This window comes from Struthio camelus, chromosome W (assembly GCF_040807025.1).
Source record: "Struthio camelus isolate bStrCam1 chromosome W, bStrCam1.hap1, whole genome shotgun sequence".
In the NCBI taxonomy this organism is placed as follows: domain Eukaryota; kingdom Metazoa; phylum Chordata; class Aves; order Struthioniformes; family Struthionidae; genus Struthio; species Struthio camelus.
In genome coordinates this window covers 21,016,060-21,033,082 of record NC_090981.1, presented here as the reverse complement: position 1 = coordinate 21,033,082, position 17,023 = coordinate 21,016,060, and the positions used below count along the sequence as shown (strand labels likewise).

The following is a 17,023-nucleotide window of genomic DNA, read 5'->3' as shown; positions in this document are numbered from 1 at the left end:
TTACTGGCAGCAGTTGAATCCTAGAGTGAAATTAGGTACTTCATTCTGAGAGACATTAATATAAAAGTGGCAAAGCTTTGAATCTGATAATACTGAAATAAAAACAGGCAAATGAATAAAAGGAAGAGAATAGCATACTGGCCTTCCAACAACAGCCAAGAGCAGCAGGCTTTTTTCTTTCAATTTCTGCTGTTTTTGCATAAGTAATAGATATTTCAAGTCTTAATTTACTAGTATATGTAGGATAAGATGTTTTAAATGTGTAAATTCTTGAAAGAAAATCAAGATTGGTATTGCAGATTCTGATTTAAATATTTTGGTATTTTGACTGTTTCTACAGTACAAGTCAACTAAAACAGACAACCCTCCTGCAAAGATGTGTGCAAGCACTCAACTTGTTTATGTACTTCAGCAGAACTGTGATATATTTTGAGCAAGTATGTAAGGGTTCAGTCTTAAAAGACTTAAAGGAGGAATAAAGTTAAGGTGCAGTGAAGTTATGGTTCAAGAAACAGTTACAATCTAGTAGCTGTTGCAGTTCTTCCACCTCAGAGGAAAAGAATTGCCAGGCTTCTAGGTTGGCTTACAGTGGTGGATCGAATGGTAAATGGGCTGTATGTAGCAAATGAATTTCTCTAATGTGCAGCTAGCATGCTTATTTGCTTACAAATGAACTGTGTGCTAAATTGGTTTGAAGGCTGTTAACCTGTTAATCTTGAGGCTATCTTGGGTTAAAAGATAGACTGGTGGGGTAATAAAAGAAAGTTTATGGTGCATGTGAGGCATTACCTGTTCCGTAGTTAGGGATCTCAATGGAGGTGCCAAATCTGCTATCTTCTATGTTTTAGAGATGGTTGTCTTGAATTACCACATTCAAAGTTACAGTACTCCTCAGAATGATAGGCCTGTTGTTACACTGCTTTGATGAAACTCAATATCCAGTCACAGTAACTAGATATATTAGCTACTGTAGTAGCTGACTGATACCTAATAGAGTCAATGAGCAGGACCTGTGCAAGAATTCTTTTAAAGTCGATGGATCATAATAGAGTGCTAAGACACGGAAGCAGCTTCAAAGCATGCTTTTGGTCAAAAAAAAATGTAACAAGACAGTTGCTAAATAAGAATTAATGTTTGAGATATCTGGAAATCTGCTCAAGTCGCTGGATAAATCTTGAAATTCTCTTGGTGGTCAAACTAGACCATATTGCCCATACCAACTTTCAGTCTTTAGTCTTTGGGTAACTCCTCTTCCTTTTTGTAAAGCTGATCTTTTAACGGACAAGTGATTTTAATATTTTTCTTCGGCTTTGCAAGGATGGTTTTTCCTCATAGGGATTGGAGCTGAGGATCAGTCTTTGACTGTAAATGTAACATTTTCCTGGGAAGCTTTTTATCTGAGTCACATCTTTCTTTTCTCATCTGATTTCTTTAAGAAAACTTGAACTAATCTGAATTTGGACAAGAGTAATATTAAAAATACATATGATTGCCATTAAAAGTAGTGCCTGCTTTTCATTTCTTTGCAGCCTTCTGCAAAGGAGTTGAGAATGTCAAAAGTGACTACCTAATTTTTATGTGACGTTTTTCAATTTTATACCTCTAAAGCTTGTTTAATGTCTTGGTTTTCATATAAGGATTTGATGTAATGCTGGTTGAAGTACTCATATCAAGCTGCATAGCAGTGTTAAAATAGCAGATATATCTTCCAGTGTTGTAAGCATTTAATGTAGTAATATTCTTGCACTCTGTCCTAACACTGAGTTCAGTGAATTACAAAACTGAGGGGAAGAAAAAAAGCCTTAGCTAATTCTATGTTGTGGTAGAGTCTGATGTTCCAATACCATAATATAATTTAACTCAAATTTAAATGGCTTGCAGTGATAAATCTGAATATAGCAAGTCAGTACATGTTCCACTTCTAATTTTTTAGATTTTCAAGCTTTTTAAGGCTATCAGCATTTTTGCAAAATTGGTGAAACAGCCCAAACTATTATCTCAGTGAAGAGATGTACTAGTTCTTACACTATTTAAGAACCAAGTTCTCTGTAAAGTGTGGTATCACACTATTAAAATCATGTTTAAATCGGGTCCAGAACGTTTAAATCACAAGTTTAAAGTATCAATTAAATCTCAAGAAATTTTTAAACAGGGAAAAAGATCCCATAGTATCAGAATCTATCATTTTTGTCACAATAGAGCATGGATGTTTAATTGACCTTTTCTTTTTTAGCCTTTAGTCTTACTTTAAAAAAAAGTGCTTGAAGAGTATATAAAACTCATGTCTAACCAGAAACCGCAAATCTAGTTTGAAATAAGAGGATTTGTTTTACTCAGATATGCTTAGTAATTATGTTCTTGATACAGATTTGTGTCATTTATCTTCTGTGTTCTAGTGACATGGTTCTATGTTCTAGTTGAAGCATTTTCAGGATATGTTGATATTAGTTTAAGTGTTTTTTCTGAAGGCCTCTTGTCATATAGCTGATATTAAAGCTCTGAAAATTTACTACACTATTACATCTTGTTTTACTCACAAGTTTACCACAGTAGATCACTCCTGTATTTGACTGTGAACTATATTAGAAGTTTTCTGAAATTAAGCATTTTTTAGATTATTTCAGTAATTCAGACCAAAAGTGTTAAACTTTCTAAACCACAAACCAAACCCTTAGACTTTCTGTTCATCTGAATAAACTGCTATTTGTGCTTTGCTTGCAAAGGTTACGTGTTACTTTAGTGCGAACGTAAATCACAACATAAATTGCTAGCTGAATTGGTCACAAGCCTAGTTATTAATTTTCAATAAGCTCTTTGGCAAGTAGTGGCTGAGGAAAGTGGTCATAAGTCTGTTTTATATGGATGGAGTTTTTGGCAGACCAGATCTCCCACAGTTCTATGCTTTTGTAAACTGTCACTGCCAAAGTCTCATGTTCTTGTTTTTTTCTTTTTTTAAGGAAAAAATTTATACACAAATGAATATGTGGCAATTAAGCTGGTAAGTTAATATTTTTTTTAAGATAAGTTAATATTTTTAAGGTTTGGGGTGAAAAAAAATCAGACTTCCTGTCATGTAACATGATTTGATTTTTCTTAATTGAAATCTTTAGTCTTGTATATTTCAATGGACTAGATGAAAGTACTTAGTGGTAAACATTATTGTATACCTTGACCATGCTGAATGAAACCAGTGTTAAATGCTGTCAAGTGATGTTTGTAAAGTCAGTGATGGTTGACTGCTTTTTCAAGGATATGTTCAGCAGTCTTACCTGGTAGATTCCTTTTTCTTTCAGCAAGTGGAAGAGAGCAAAATTTATCAGACATCAAATGACTGCAAAAAGGTCCAGAAATTCTACAGAATGCCTGCTTTCCAGCGCTGTTGCTCCCTCTTGAAATTCATTTTTTTCATCTGTCATCATTGCTGCTCACGCTTCTGACTGTATGAGTGTATTTTTACTTGCTAAAATTGGTGAAATGTTTCCTTCACTTAGAGATGTGCATAACTCACCTAACTGCTAATGTGACATTGTTCTGTTCTTTCCAAATCTGTCTTTAGAACTATTTAGTTTACATCGTGTTCTTCTGGATGCCTCTTATGAAAAGTCATTTACATAGAACTTAATCAAGGTATACCAAGATGAAATTCAGTTCTGTAGTTTTTGTTCTCTGAAGGCTTCTTAGGACGCCCGTAATTCTCTTGTTGCTGCAGTCAGACAGTTTTTGTCATAGTATAGTATGGTAAATGATCTGGTTCCGTAAAATAAGAGGTAAGCTCTGAAAAGAGAAAGATATAGCTTAAGCCTGAAGAGCATTGCATGTTTATATAGTAAATATCTGAAAAATGTGTGTAACTATCCAGTGGTTAGAAAAATGTTTATATCGGGAATAGTTACAGATGTAAAAAAAGCCCAAGTTACACTTTGGAAGAGCAACAGTGGATGCAGTTAGTTCTAAGGGTTATTGTGTGTATGCTATATCTGATGTAAAATCACTTTGTTTTCAAAAGTCTTGAAGTTATTTTATAAGTCTAGTAAAACTTGAAAATGTTCTGAAAATTTCTAGTTAAATGTTGTTTTTGTTTGCTGAAAAGCACCTTCAGTGATTTTTGAAGCACTGATTGGTGATGCAGAGCAACAGAACTTTAACTTTTGGATTTTGGTAAACCATTTTTTTCTGGTTCTGTGTGTAGCTGTATTAAACTCACTTAAAAATAATTACAATGCATAAATTTAAGTTACTAAGTTATTTCTATATCAAGTCCTTCCACGTTTCAAAGGTATTGTTCAGTGGCAAACTTTATTGATTTCCGAGTGACTCGGTTTTCACTGTTCCTTTAAAGCTGTGGAAGAGTCTTTAATCCTCATTGAATAACTTCTTCAGAAGTCATTAAAGATCCAATGTAGTCCAGTGTAGTAGAATCTGTCTGTGATTTCCTATTGTTGCTTAAAGGAATCTTAGCATATAGTTATTCTTTGAGTTGTCCTCTTATATTATTGATATTAAAAAGTATATCTCCACAATAAACAGCTGGAAGAATGGGAGTAAGAATACTTTCAGTTATTGGCAGGTAGCGCTAGTGGCTTCTTTCAACATAGTTCTCAATTTTTTCTTTCAACTTTTTTGACTTTTTTTTCCTCACCATTGAAAGGGATTTGGATCACAAGGTTGGGTCTTTCTGCTGTGGACAGCTGCATCAAATTGCGAGGTTTTGTTTAATTTTGCCGTGTGGGTTTTCTCTTCTACTGGACACTGTGCCAGGACTTGTTGTGCTCTAAGGGTTAGAGTTGTATTTATTTGTGACTGGTATACCTTCCTTCCCCCTTTTTAAGGTTAGTCTAATATTGGGAGATGTTTTCCCCTATGCCTGGCACTTGTTCTAGTGGTGTTCTTAAGCAGTCGTCAGTACCCACCTTTTGTTTTGTTAGCCTAAATGAGGCAAACTTAGTTTCTTCTTTATCCCAGTAATTCTGTGCTCTAGTTCTAGTCTGAGTTTATTCTTCCTGAGTGGGATAACTAGGATTCTGTATGGATTCTGTTTTGAGGAGCAGTAACCCTTGCCGGGTACAGTTACAATAATACCTCTCCTAACGTATCCTTGAATCACACTCGCCTTCCTCGTGGCGGTGTTCCACTGTTGACTTGCTGTTCTCTTGTAATCAGCTCGTGAGGAGAATCTTTTTCCTCTTATACAAGATTCTTTGTGTGTAAATGGTAACCATTTACCCTGGCAGAGAAGAACTGTGTGGGTTACTCCTGAAAGGATGAGTTTTAATTGCTACGTTTGGAAGGCAACTTTACAGGCATGTCTGTCACTACTGCTAACAGTGAATGGATGTTTTAACTACTATTTTGACTTCATCTTTACTTTGTGTGCATCACATCTTAATATTTTCCCTCCTGGACAAATGTGTATGAAGTACTTCATAATGCTTGGTTACCTTAACTTTAGGAAGATAGCTTTAGGAATTACTTCTCTAAGGAAAAATAGTTCAGACATTTGGGTTTGCTCTTATAACACTCAGGCCTTGCTCTTAAAGTATAAGCTTTATATGTAAATGGATATTCTAGTAAAATGACTTCAATTGCAGGGTTTTAACACTTCTGGCCTCCTTCAGTTTGGCATATTTTGGGCAGGAATTTGTTTTAAAGGTCAGAAAGGACTTTACAAACTAGAGTGAGAATGTTTGCAGCAGGGGTTTCATCAGTTGTATGCCATCTGTGTGTATTTCTATTTGTCTACCAGTTTGAGTGCAAGTATACAGATTGCAATCTTGTGACTAGGTAGTTCTCTAGTAAATACCATTTGCTGTATCTGAACTGTACCTTTCCTGTTAACCTCTTCATTTATTGTCAGATTTCTTACTACATGTCCCTCTACTTTGCTTTTACTTCATTTTTCCTACTCTGCTCTTCGCTCTTCATCATGCTGCTTCCATTTTCCTTTACTGAATTTCTCCGTTGTGGAAACTCCTCTCCTTTACAGGATGTTTAACCACTAACCAAATAACTAAAAGCTACTGCTTGACCTGCATCTGGAAATAACTATTTTTTTCTTTCTGTCCTTGGGTGAAAGTGCAAATTGAGGTAGTCACTGCTGTTTTTAATCTATAGTCTTGAATTCATTAAATATTTAACCTTTAGATGATATCATAAAATTTTGGGGGCAGAGGAAGGGAGGTTGTAGTTGGTTCCAAGGTTAGAATTTTTCTTCCTTTTATGTTTTGAAGAATTATTGTCGTCCGGGATGACACCATTTCAGAACCTCTGTGGATACGTACAGACCACACAAGCAGTAAATCCAGATTAAGTGCAACTCTGTTTCATAGGCTGATCTTTTTCTTTTAAAAAACCTCTGTCTCTTACAGAAACTTTTATTGGAAATAATTTGCTGGTTTTTCTTAAACTGTGAAGCAGAGACAGAAAATGTACTAATAGTTCTCATTGGATTATTGAAAGTATGAAAACTAGGCAATTTATAGCTGAATAGTTGTGTAGTGCTCTAGGTCAATATCAGATTTTAAATCTCTAACCTTATGGTTAGAGCAAGCAAACTGCATCGATTGTGTTCTCAAAGCCCTTCAGAAGGGAGATGCTGTATCTTAAAATTATACAGTAACTTACTCTGCATCTTTGGAGCAAAAATAGATTTACAATGAAGTGTCTTTATCCTATTTGAATATATAAGCATCCCGCAAAAGAAAAAGCAAGGAGAAAACTGGGCAAAAAAGAACGTGAGTTAAAGAGCTATTGTCTGTTTCTCAGGTAACTGTTGCTGTGTAAACTGCTGTGTTAATTCTTTGGCAGTAAGAACACAGCTTGAGCCCCAAGTCCCTCATTAAGAGGGGGAAATGCTCTTTTGCAAGGAAAAGGAACTGCCTACTTTTTTTTATATAGCAGCTTTGAAGTAATTGGACTTGAATGTAAACTGTGTACTGTAGGTGGTTTACAGAACACTGAAAGTCATGGAATGGTCATGGGATCCTTTGAAGACCTGAGGTCTTAAGAAAATAAAAAATGTACCTCATCTCTTGATAATAGGACAAGTTGGCTTTAGAGTCCTTCAGGATTGACTTACGCTTGAACAATGCTCCAGTTCTGGGTTCCCAAGCTTATTTTTAGATGCTGAAGCGCGTACTGAAACACTCATGAAAACAGGAGGAGCTGTGACTTCTGGTTTCTTTTTTATTCTTGAATATACTTAAACTCTTTTCAGACTTTAATATCATAAAAAGTGATTTTAGTGCTATATTTTTCATGTCTATGTTACAGTGGAAGCTAGCATTTATCATATATTTGTCTTGATTTATACTTAAATATTCTACTTTTCTCATTTGTCAATAGTTCACTGCATGCTCCAGAGTGATATATAGAAACAAAATAAATTGGCTATGAACACCTTATTGTGCTTTTTCCTCTCGAACTTCATCAAATGAAAGGTTGTAATTGTTTTCTATGTTTGAAGTAGAGTTACTGAAGAGTTGAGGATTTATCTAACTCCCTTTTCACCATCCCAGGGTATTCCAGAAATCCTACAACCAATAAATGGTCTGTGATGACTATTGTCACACTTTTTCTCACCATTAGGGAAGGGTGTAAAAATATTAGTATCTTTTTGCAAGGTATGATTTTTTTATTTTAGTATTTGGCTAGTGTGTAGTTGTCAAGTTGACTTGTTTGTGTTTTTGTGAACGCTTTCCTTCGGAAGTTTTATGAGCACTATTTTCTGCTGAGCAAGCAGCATTCAATTGAAGATCTATCTTGCAAATGTGTTAAGTTAAAAATTAGAATTTTTGTTTTCCCTAGGAAAATTGTATTCTTTCCTATCTACTTACTTTTTTAATGCATTAAAGCCGTTTTCTCCCTTTTAATGGGACATCTCATAACGTTGATAAATAGATAATTTAGTATCAATTAAAGCAGAATTGTATTAACTGAAAGAAGAAAAATCAAACAGCCAGTGTCTTGTCTTGGTAAACTCAGTAAACATGAAGAACTTATGGACTTCAGATCCTAAAATACTTTCTTAGTGAGCAGTTACAAGCAAAGCAGAATTACAAGTTTTAATTGTATGTGCCATTGTGTACTGTGTAACTGATAGACTTGTATTATATCACTGCGGGCACGCTAATAGCAAAATTTTTGTGTGGTTTCACAACCACATGAAATCATTCAGCATAAGGGGGTTTTGTAAAGGCTGTGAAAACTGATTACTAGCGGCTGATAAGGTTTTTTTCCCAGTTTGGATTGATATGCTTGGACCCTTATTTACAGTGTTCTTTGAATGAAAAGTCTTTAATGCTTGACACTGAATTTCTTGTGTTTTCCAGATACTCTGTAAGTGGATGCTTATGGTAGTCCAGTTAGTCTTGCTTAACAACATGGTCCTTTTGTTTTAGAAAGTTCTTGCTCAGGCCTTTGCAAAGAACTTAAGGTATTCGGCTAGGATGAATGCTCTAGAGCTTGGAAAGTGTATATTTTCCTTAATTTCTGCTCAGTTTTTGTGGAAACTGTTAATGTGTCCCTTTTTTGCTTGTGTTCCTCAACTGCTGGTAGCCTGCTGAAACGAAATGCACGAATGGACTATGACAGGGACTGTGGCAGTGGCAGTAGCAACAATTTGAAACACCTGAACTAGAAGGAGGTGGACTGGGAAGGAGGGCTAGGCTCCTTGTGATTGCACTTTGTGTTATGGCTTCTATGGCCTTGGATATACCACTGCAGAATATAATACAGGCTAAAGAACTCTTAGCTTCTGGAGAGGATAGTGTGAGGAAGGAGATAAGAGCTTTTCCCAAACTTTTGCTGGAAATTGCCATCTAGCAGTATATCCTCTTTCATGGATAAATAGTTTATATTAACAATCTTACCTGTTGCTAAGCTACTGGTCTAGTAGCAGCAGTCTGTGAAAGAATAGTTAGTATGCAGTTAATGTTGTAAGATGTTATATACCATAAAGCCAAGCATGACTTCAAAAAGATGCTCTAGGAAGGTACTTAACAGTCTTATGATAAAGCACTATTTACTTTATAAAGTGAAAAACTTAGTGTAGGTTTGTTGCTTGTATTTTCTTGTGTATATGAGTGAAGTCATCAATGAAGTGACCTTTGTTCTGAGACCAGCCACATATGTATGCAAGACATAACTCAGATTTCATTAACCTATGTAATTTATGTCAGGAATAGAAAGATTTAAGTTGCAGAGTTATTTTGGTGCTTTTTTAGGTGCCATGTGTATAGTTTGGCATTGTACTATTTAATTTCTATAGGCTGTTACTGTTTGGAAGGAGTTGGTATTTTTTGTGTCATGATCCTGGCATAAAACTTTTGGTCGCTAAAGATGCGTCTAGCACATGTATCAGATTTGAACAGGCTTTTTGATTTGTGGAGCTACATACTAGCACCTTCTTTTGAAGGCTGCAAGATGTATATCAGGGATATGCTTTGGAGTGCAAAGAGGAGGGACAGATCAGCTCACAGATGGAAGAATTTGTTTATTGTGGGTGGGGTCTGGGGTTGAGTTTGTATCTTGGGCCCCAAGATGATGGAGCAATAAAGGATGTAAAAGCCCCGTAAAAGACTCTGGTCTTACCTGACTGAGGTTAAGGTTTCCCAGTAGCCTAATTACCAGTCATTGTGGAGGGAATATTCAATTTTTTCGTGTGGTTCAGAAGCCACAGGGTTAGCATGGTTGGTACACAGGTTAGGGAATTGGTTTTTAAGGTTCAGAACAGCAGCTAAGAGGCTTTCTTTTAAATGTTGTTTTTGTTTTTAAATCAGGAGCCAATGAAGTCAAGAGCACCACAGCTACATTTGGAATACAGATTCTACAAGCAGCTAGGATCTGGAGGTAAAATAACTGTCGTGCATTATACTGTAATGTAATCTAGTATCAATTTTCACATCATTTTTCTGATTTAGAGTATAAATATTTTTAAGTGTCCCTAGGTACTTAAAGCAGCAAAAAAGACCTTGAATCAGTGGAATAATCTAAATTATTTGTTCTTTCTCTTTGAGAATCTCATGGACACACCTTAGACTAAGAAATACTAAATATTACAAAGTGTGTGCCATATGGGTATACCTTATACTAAGGAGTCTTACAATATTCCCAGTGTTTTCTTTTTGAATAAACACTATAAATTACGAAATAGCTAGTCTACTAATCATATATTTTTATTTACCTTAAAGTTGCTAAGATATTTAAGTAGTAGCTTTACTATTAATTCTTTTGACACTGTCTCTTACTTTATATAATGCTTAAGCATCTTAAATACAATAAATGTATTTAAATAGTTTAAGAAAATTTGAGTTTCTCATTTCACTATCCTTGGTGCTTTTATACCAGAAATATTTTTATGATTATCCTCTCAAAGTGACCCGATAAACACCTTTTGTTATAGGTGAGTGATACCAGAAACTTTCGTTTTGCCTATTTTTGCACCTTTTGGAGCTGTATATAGTCAGTTAGCAAGAGTTGAAGCTGCTTAACCTAAGTGAGTATAAAGCTTCCCAAAATTAGTTAAAACACTAGGGGGAAAAAAAGTTATTGCATCTATTTCTTGAAAGTGTTCCTTAAAACTTTTGGATTAACTTTCAGTATGTCGTTTAGTTATAGTTATTGTTTCCACTTTTTATTTACTAATGTAGAAAGTTATTTTATAAACTGGACTTAATTGTTTTATGCATGCACACTTTCTATCAAAGGAGGTTTGATTTCTGAGACAGTGATTTTTAGGAAAGTTATGCTTAAGCAACTTCAAAAGAATATTAAGCCAAAGAGCCATATCTCCAAAAGTCAGGGAATGCAAACTGAATGTTGCTCATGCCACTAATTTTATCCCTGAGTTTATGATGAATTTTAATACTATTCTTAATACTATTTTTAAATACTGCTTTTGTCTTTTAGAATTTGGGGCTGTATGTTCATTGATGTACAGGCTGGATAGTGTTTTTCTGAGTGGGTAGCTTTCAAAATCAAAAGAACCTTTATTTTGAAAGATGCTGTCTATTTCTTTCCCTTCATATGGAACTTATTTTATGATGTTGTAGCATGTATGCTCTACAAGTGGAAACTCTTCTTTAGAGAACTCCTTCCAAGACAGAACAGTGTCTATTCTATTCAGTAGATGGAGAATTAAGTTGCAGATTGTCTGTAGTCAAAATCAGGTGCTTTAGGCGCTTGCTGATTTGAGAATGTCATTAGGGGGTGGTGTCTTTTTTTACAGTAGCTGTAAATTGTCAGCATAAAGTAGATGAGCATTTTGAAATAGCTGATAGTTCGGAGATTTTTTGTCACTTGACTAATGAGACAGGGCAACTGACAGGTTAGGACCAGTAGCCAGTTGTGAAAAGCCAAGGTGAAATCTTCATTCTTTATTAAAAAGTGTGTTTGATTTGGATACAAAATATGAGTTTCAAAATTCCCTTGGAGTGAACCTGCTATTAAAGACAGGTTAATATGTAACTTTATGCTGAAATGTTTTTTACTGAGCATGTCTATGAATATGCAGTAGCATGTGGGAATTTGTCAGGAAAAGTATGCAAAGAATCTTTCTTAAGCAGAAAATATTTTCTGTACTTTTGGAAAACTCCTGAAACACTTAACTATTTGAGGGATGAATCTAAGTGTTATGAGTTCTAAAATCAGTTTAAAGATAACTTTGATCTCATCACTATTTAGCTTTCATTTAAGTTTTATTATTAGAGATTTTAATCAAAATTGCTTTTAATTTTTCTGCCATAATTTGAGTCTTTCAGTAACTGTGGACAGGGGAATCTTACTTGAAATGTAGTCCTGAGGTCTGAAATTTAGTTGTCATTATTGCAAAAATTTCTAGTTAACTGAATAAGCCATCTTACAGAAAGATGGAAGTCAAGGTGAATTATCTTTAATTCTGATATAATTCTAGTTAAAAGGATTTTTTTTCCTAATACGAGTGTGAAGGACAAAAACACTGATACATAAGCAAAAGCATAATATTACAAATGCAAGAAAATCACAAAAATACCTGAGTTTACCTGAAATCATACTTTTAGAATGAAAGAAAGCAATTCATGTTAGTTTTTGTCTTTATCTTCACAGTATCTATATATATCACTTATACCTAGCAAACTTGTTTAAGAATGTTTTGAATACACTTTTGTCTTGCGACATTGACAAGTATTATTCAAGCTGGGACCTTGAGTCTATGAACAATGTCCTCGTGTTTCATTTTCTGCAAATGCAAACGTGTCCCACAGTGTTGCAGTGTATGTACTGTGAAGTGTTTGAGACCCCAGTATTATGGCAGATGGAAGAGGGGAGGGTACTTGAGACATCCTTCTACTGGGCTATATTAAAGGACACTTTATTGCCTGAACACTTGCGTTGTTGCAATCCACCCTTTACTCTTAAACAATGTTGCTTTTGGTGGCTTTGGCAGGAGAAGCTTTATTGTTCTGTGTTTAAAGATCTTATCATGTAAAAGTAACCAAAGCGTGTAGGTTCTCTCATAACTTAACTTAATCTTGTGGGCTAATATATTCTCAGCAGGGACAGTATCAGGAGAGGCTGAAATCAAAGGTCGTTTGGTAGTGTATCTACAGATAGGCAACTTTTTTTTAGGTACAATGCGAAGAATTATATGGTAAGAGTAAATGATAGAAAAGTAAAAATCTAGCTTATTTGTGTAATGCAGAAGGTTCCCAAATCTGTCTTGATTGAGGAGTTGAGTTCTGGCGGCAGAGGTTCTAGGTTCAGTCTTGACCAACTGCTTTAGGAACCCCATTTTGGGCAGCAGCATACTAACTACCTCCTTGTATACTGCAGTTGTATTGCCTTTTTCAGGAAACGTGGCAACCTAGCATTTTTGTAGTTTTTCGTTTTTATGTTTTTACACTGTAAATCTTCATGGTAAGGAAGTTAACTTTATGATAAGTGAGATCTTTTTCAAGTGCCGTGCCCATAATTTAACTTCAACTAAATTCTGTATGCTTCCCTACTGGGAAGGGCTGGGGGGAGGGAGGAATCAGGAGGTGCAGGCTCAATTTAAAGATTAAGTAGTAAAGCTGAGATTTTTAATGTGGAATTTTTTTAATTTAAACCTTAAGTTAATATATAAGCAAAATGATCAAACCTTCAAAATCCCTCATTTCTTTGACGGGTAGGAACTTAACTATGTTCTTCAGAGTCTATGTGCATGTTAAGTTGTTATGCACTGTATGTGCTTAACAGTGTAAAAATTATTCATCTTTTATCATTTTTTTCCTAATATCTCTTAAAAGTATACCTGTGGGCCGTTGACTATAATGTCTTAGAAGTGTCTACAAGTGAATGAACTCTATTGTACTCACCCACCTGACAAAGCAAAAGAATGGTTACTTCTGCTGCTGCTGGTCTTCCCTTAGTAGAGCTTATGTCTGTAATGTTGCTGGCTTACTAGAACAGATTGTTACCATGGTGCATGCCTATAGCAACAAGGGGTATTCGTGTCAGGTTTTCATTGAAGGTCTTTTGTGGAAGAGATGAAGATCTGTTCAGCTGCAGATTATACTTGTTCTGGAACTGCTGTATGAACATTTTAGAGAAGACAAGTGCTCAATATGGTTAATAGTATATTTTTTTCTTAACTTCTGTGCTTCTGTCCTTTCAGCTGAAGTTCAGTTAGCACTTCCATTCCTAAAACTGGTGCTAAAACCTGTTTCTTACAGGGCAGCCAAAAGATGGTACTTTGCCAATGCAGGTATAAGAGATGCAGTGTGCTATAGTAATGTGTTGTATCTTAAAAGGCTATGTATGACTAATGTGCAACAAACACTAAGTATTGCATGATCGTCATGAAAATTTTTTCCAGGGTTGGGTTTTAGTAGTCATGTGGTAATGCTCTTTGGCTATGTAAGAAACACATGATTCTATTCTGAAGTTGCGAGAGCCCAAGTAAATGTAGCAAAAAATCATACGATTTGGACTCTAATGAAAAAGTTAACTTTGGGTCAACGGATGAGCAAGTTGCGGTGCTGGCATAATGTGATTTTGGAACAGAGATAAACACCTGATAGTTTCTGTTGTATTGGCTGGTAAAGCAATCTTAGGTAGGGTAAGAGAAAAATCAATCTGTAATCCTGAGAAGCTGGAGCCACAAAAGTACTAAAGTATTTATGCAAGTACGGTCAGCTCCTGTTGCAGAGGAAAGGAATCTATTCATTTTAGCTAATCATGCTCAGTAGCATATATTTATTTTAGTGTTTGGAGTGTGTCAGGATTCTCCTTGAATCTGTGATTAATTTTTCTTTAGGGGAATGTAGCAAAGGCAGCTTGAAATGTATTAAGTTTATGCCTTTGGGGCAAAATGGCTTGAGGTGTCTGGCTTAAAACAAAAAACTTTTTTTTTTGTAAGCTACTTTCTGTGCAGTTTAATGTGACTGGCAGAGTAAGCATTACCAGTTTGTTTTTCTACTCTTTTCAGTATAGCAAAATTGCTTGAAACTGGTGTTCAGTACATTTTCCCCCATAGTTAAAGACCCAAATAATGTAATGAAAGTAAGGTTGAACATGTGTGTTGAAAGATTTAATGTTCAATGACAACTTTTCAATTTTTTGTACAACCCCTACTCAGTGTATAGAATACTCTGAACTGAATACCTGATTGAAGCAGAAATTTAAATAAAAAAGGATGCTGTCTTTTGTATTTAAGGTAGTGCTAGATGATACTCTTAGTATTTTGCAATGAGTTACCAAAAAATTTTGCTTTGATCTGAGAGAGCACAGTGGGAAATCAAAGCGCTATAGAGATGGATCCATAGATCACTTCAGTCTTATTCCTTGGTGCTTAATCAGCCTTCTTAAGGTAGGTGGTCCCTCTCTCTGGAAGACTTCACCCCATGTGTAAATACAACTTTGACTTTTCTGTGTCCTTTGGTTTTCTCACTTCATAACTTCTCCCACGTATCTTGCTAACAGTCGTGAGTATAAACTCAAAGTGAAATTTGAGTAACTTTACATGGGCACTGCTTTAAGTGATATTCTTAAGTTTACTCTTGTGAGTGAAGAGTTTACTCTTGCACTGAAAACAAAATGCTGATTTTTTTGTAAGGCTAATTTTTCTGCTGCTACTTTTGCCTTTTGTTCTGTTTCCACTGATGATATGTAGGAGAATAAACAATAAGCAGTTACATGCATTTATGTGCTTGTATGTAGGTCTGCATATGTGTATATATGTCTGTATCTATTAGTAAATACAGATCAGATGAACTTAAAACAATCTTCTATGCTTAATTTATAAATTTAATGTTAGTACCACTTAAAATGAATCAATCTATTGAGTGCAGAGTGTCTGTTCATGTGCACTGTATTGTGTGCCCAGAGACTCCTATAGTTCTATAATCAATTGTTTGGGCAACATCTCGTCAATTTTGAGTTCTGCTGCAACTGGTATGCTTTAACTGCAAGGCTGAGCTGTTAATATATCAATTATTCATGTGACTGTGTTAGTATTTATATTCAGGGGAGTATAAATTTAAGGCATTGTGGGTGCCTGTGTACTTCACTGTAGAGATGCTGTTATTAATATAGATTTAATTTAGCTGCTGTTTTGTGCAGGTATAGTTCAACAAAAACTATTGTCTTGTTTGCCAGTACATTCTAGTATTTGGCTTAAATGTATTGAATTTTCTCTATTTGTATTTGAAGTTTAAAAAAGTATTCTAGAATACATGTAAGTGATTTGGTAAGAATGCCGGTTGTATAACTTTAAATTTTTGAAAACAGGTAATTCCCGACTAAGAAGCTTGGTAGTATGCAAAAACTTATATTGATTTTGGAATATGACATCACACAAGTGATGTATTTTTTGGTATAAAAAATGAGATAACTGTAATCATAAAGGAAGTTGATATGGTACAACGACTGTTCAGGATATGGCAGACGAAGAATGGGTGTTAACATTTAATAGAGATGCATTTGTTGTAAATTTATTTACTATGTTAATTATCTAAATAACTTAGATGTTAGATCTCTTTATTGGAAAGAAGTCTTGAAGTTGTATGGCTCTTTCCTATATTTATAAATAAGAAATATAGTCTACATGTTGTATGCACTTCTCTAACATGACGTTTTAGCTTGTGTGCGGTGCTGATGTCAGGTTGCTGTATAGCATCTGGCTCTGGGTATAGGGTTTGCTATTTTACAGTGCAGAGATGGCTGTGGTTTCAGTAGCTATAAAGGGCTGTATTTTCTGGGATTATACAGTCTCTGTATGCTGCTTTGGTCGAATTTGAGAACCCCAGATGATGTATTATCCTGCAAGCCTGTGATTTCTTCCCCAGAGGATCAGGCCAGATTTTGTAGACTTAGTAAGGAATATTTGTGTTGGTGGCAGTTTGAATTCCATCCTTGATGGAGTACCAGTATGACTGTGCCATGGAAGATGGTTATCACTGCAAATCTTAATCTCCTCAGTTTAAAGTATTTCCCTTGTGTCCAGTAAATTGTCACCTTTAAAGATTAAAGATATAAATAAAAGGCAGTGGGGTATAGAAAGCCGAATGTAGAACAAGTTGTGCGGCAACTGCAGTCTTGTACTGTATTTTACTGGCATTTATGGCTCTTATTTACTGGTCAGTCAAAGTGAAATTCAGTGCAGGTCAGTTAAGCAGATGTCTTTCTGAATTGGGTTTGGAGAAAACTAAAAAGAAACTATTACTACAAGAAACAGAACACAAAGTCACTTAACTTTCCAACTTTGGGTTGTGTTTTATAATGAAATTTAGCAAGGAATGCTTCAAGTCAGAGGAAGGTTTGAATCACAAGGTTAAGAACGAGTTGTTACTCTAGACCTATGTTTTTCATACTTCACTGACAGCCAGCCTTTGTTTATCAAGCTAATTGTTTTCTGAAGTAATCAAGGCTACTACTTGATATCTTTAAGGCAAGTATTTGGAACTTTTACTTTGAGAGATATACTTAGTCATGTTGCTCATATCTATATTGAATTAGACAACTGTAGTGAACAGTATGAGTCTCAGGCTTAAGTCAGGTTGAATGCTGA

General features: G+C 35.2%; 1 protein-coding gene across 6 annotated transcripts in view; it reads left to right on the top strand.

Moving 5' to 3' along the window:
• LOC138064042 (casein kinase I) overlaps nucleotides 1-17,023 on the top strand; it is a 79,421-nt gene that overhangs the window by 25,192 nt on the left and 37,206 nt on the right. For 4 of the 6 annotated variants that reach the window (XM_068924717.1, XM_068924714.1, XM_068924715.1 and 1 more), the window contains exons 4-5: nucleotides 2,958-2,998; nucleotides 9,777-9,846. In XM_068924717.1, the coding sequence (XP_068780818.1) occupies nucleotides 2,958-2,998; nucleotides 9,777-9,846 (111 nt within the window). The remainder of the gene's footprint in view (nucleotides 1-2,957; nucleotides 2,999-9,776; nucleotides 9,847-17,023) is intronic. The other 2 variants (XM_068924718.1, XM_068924720.1) reach the window with 1 other exon arrangement.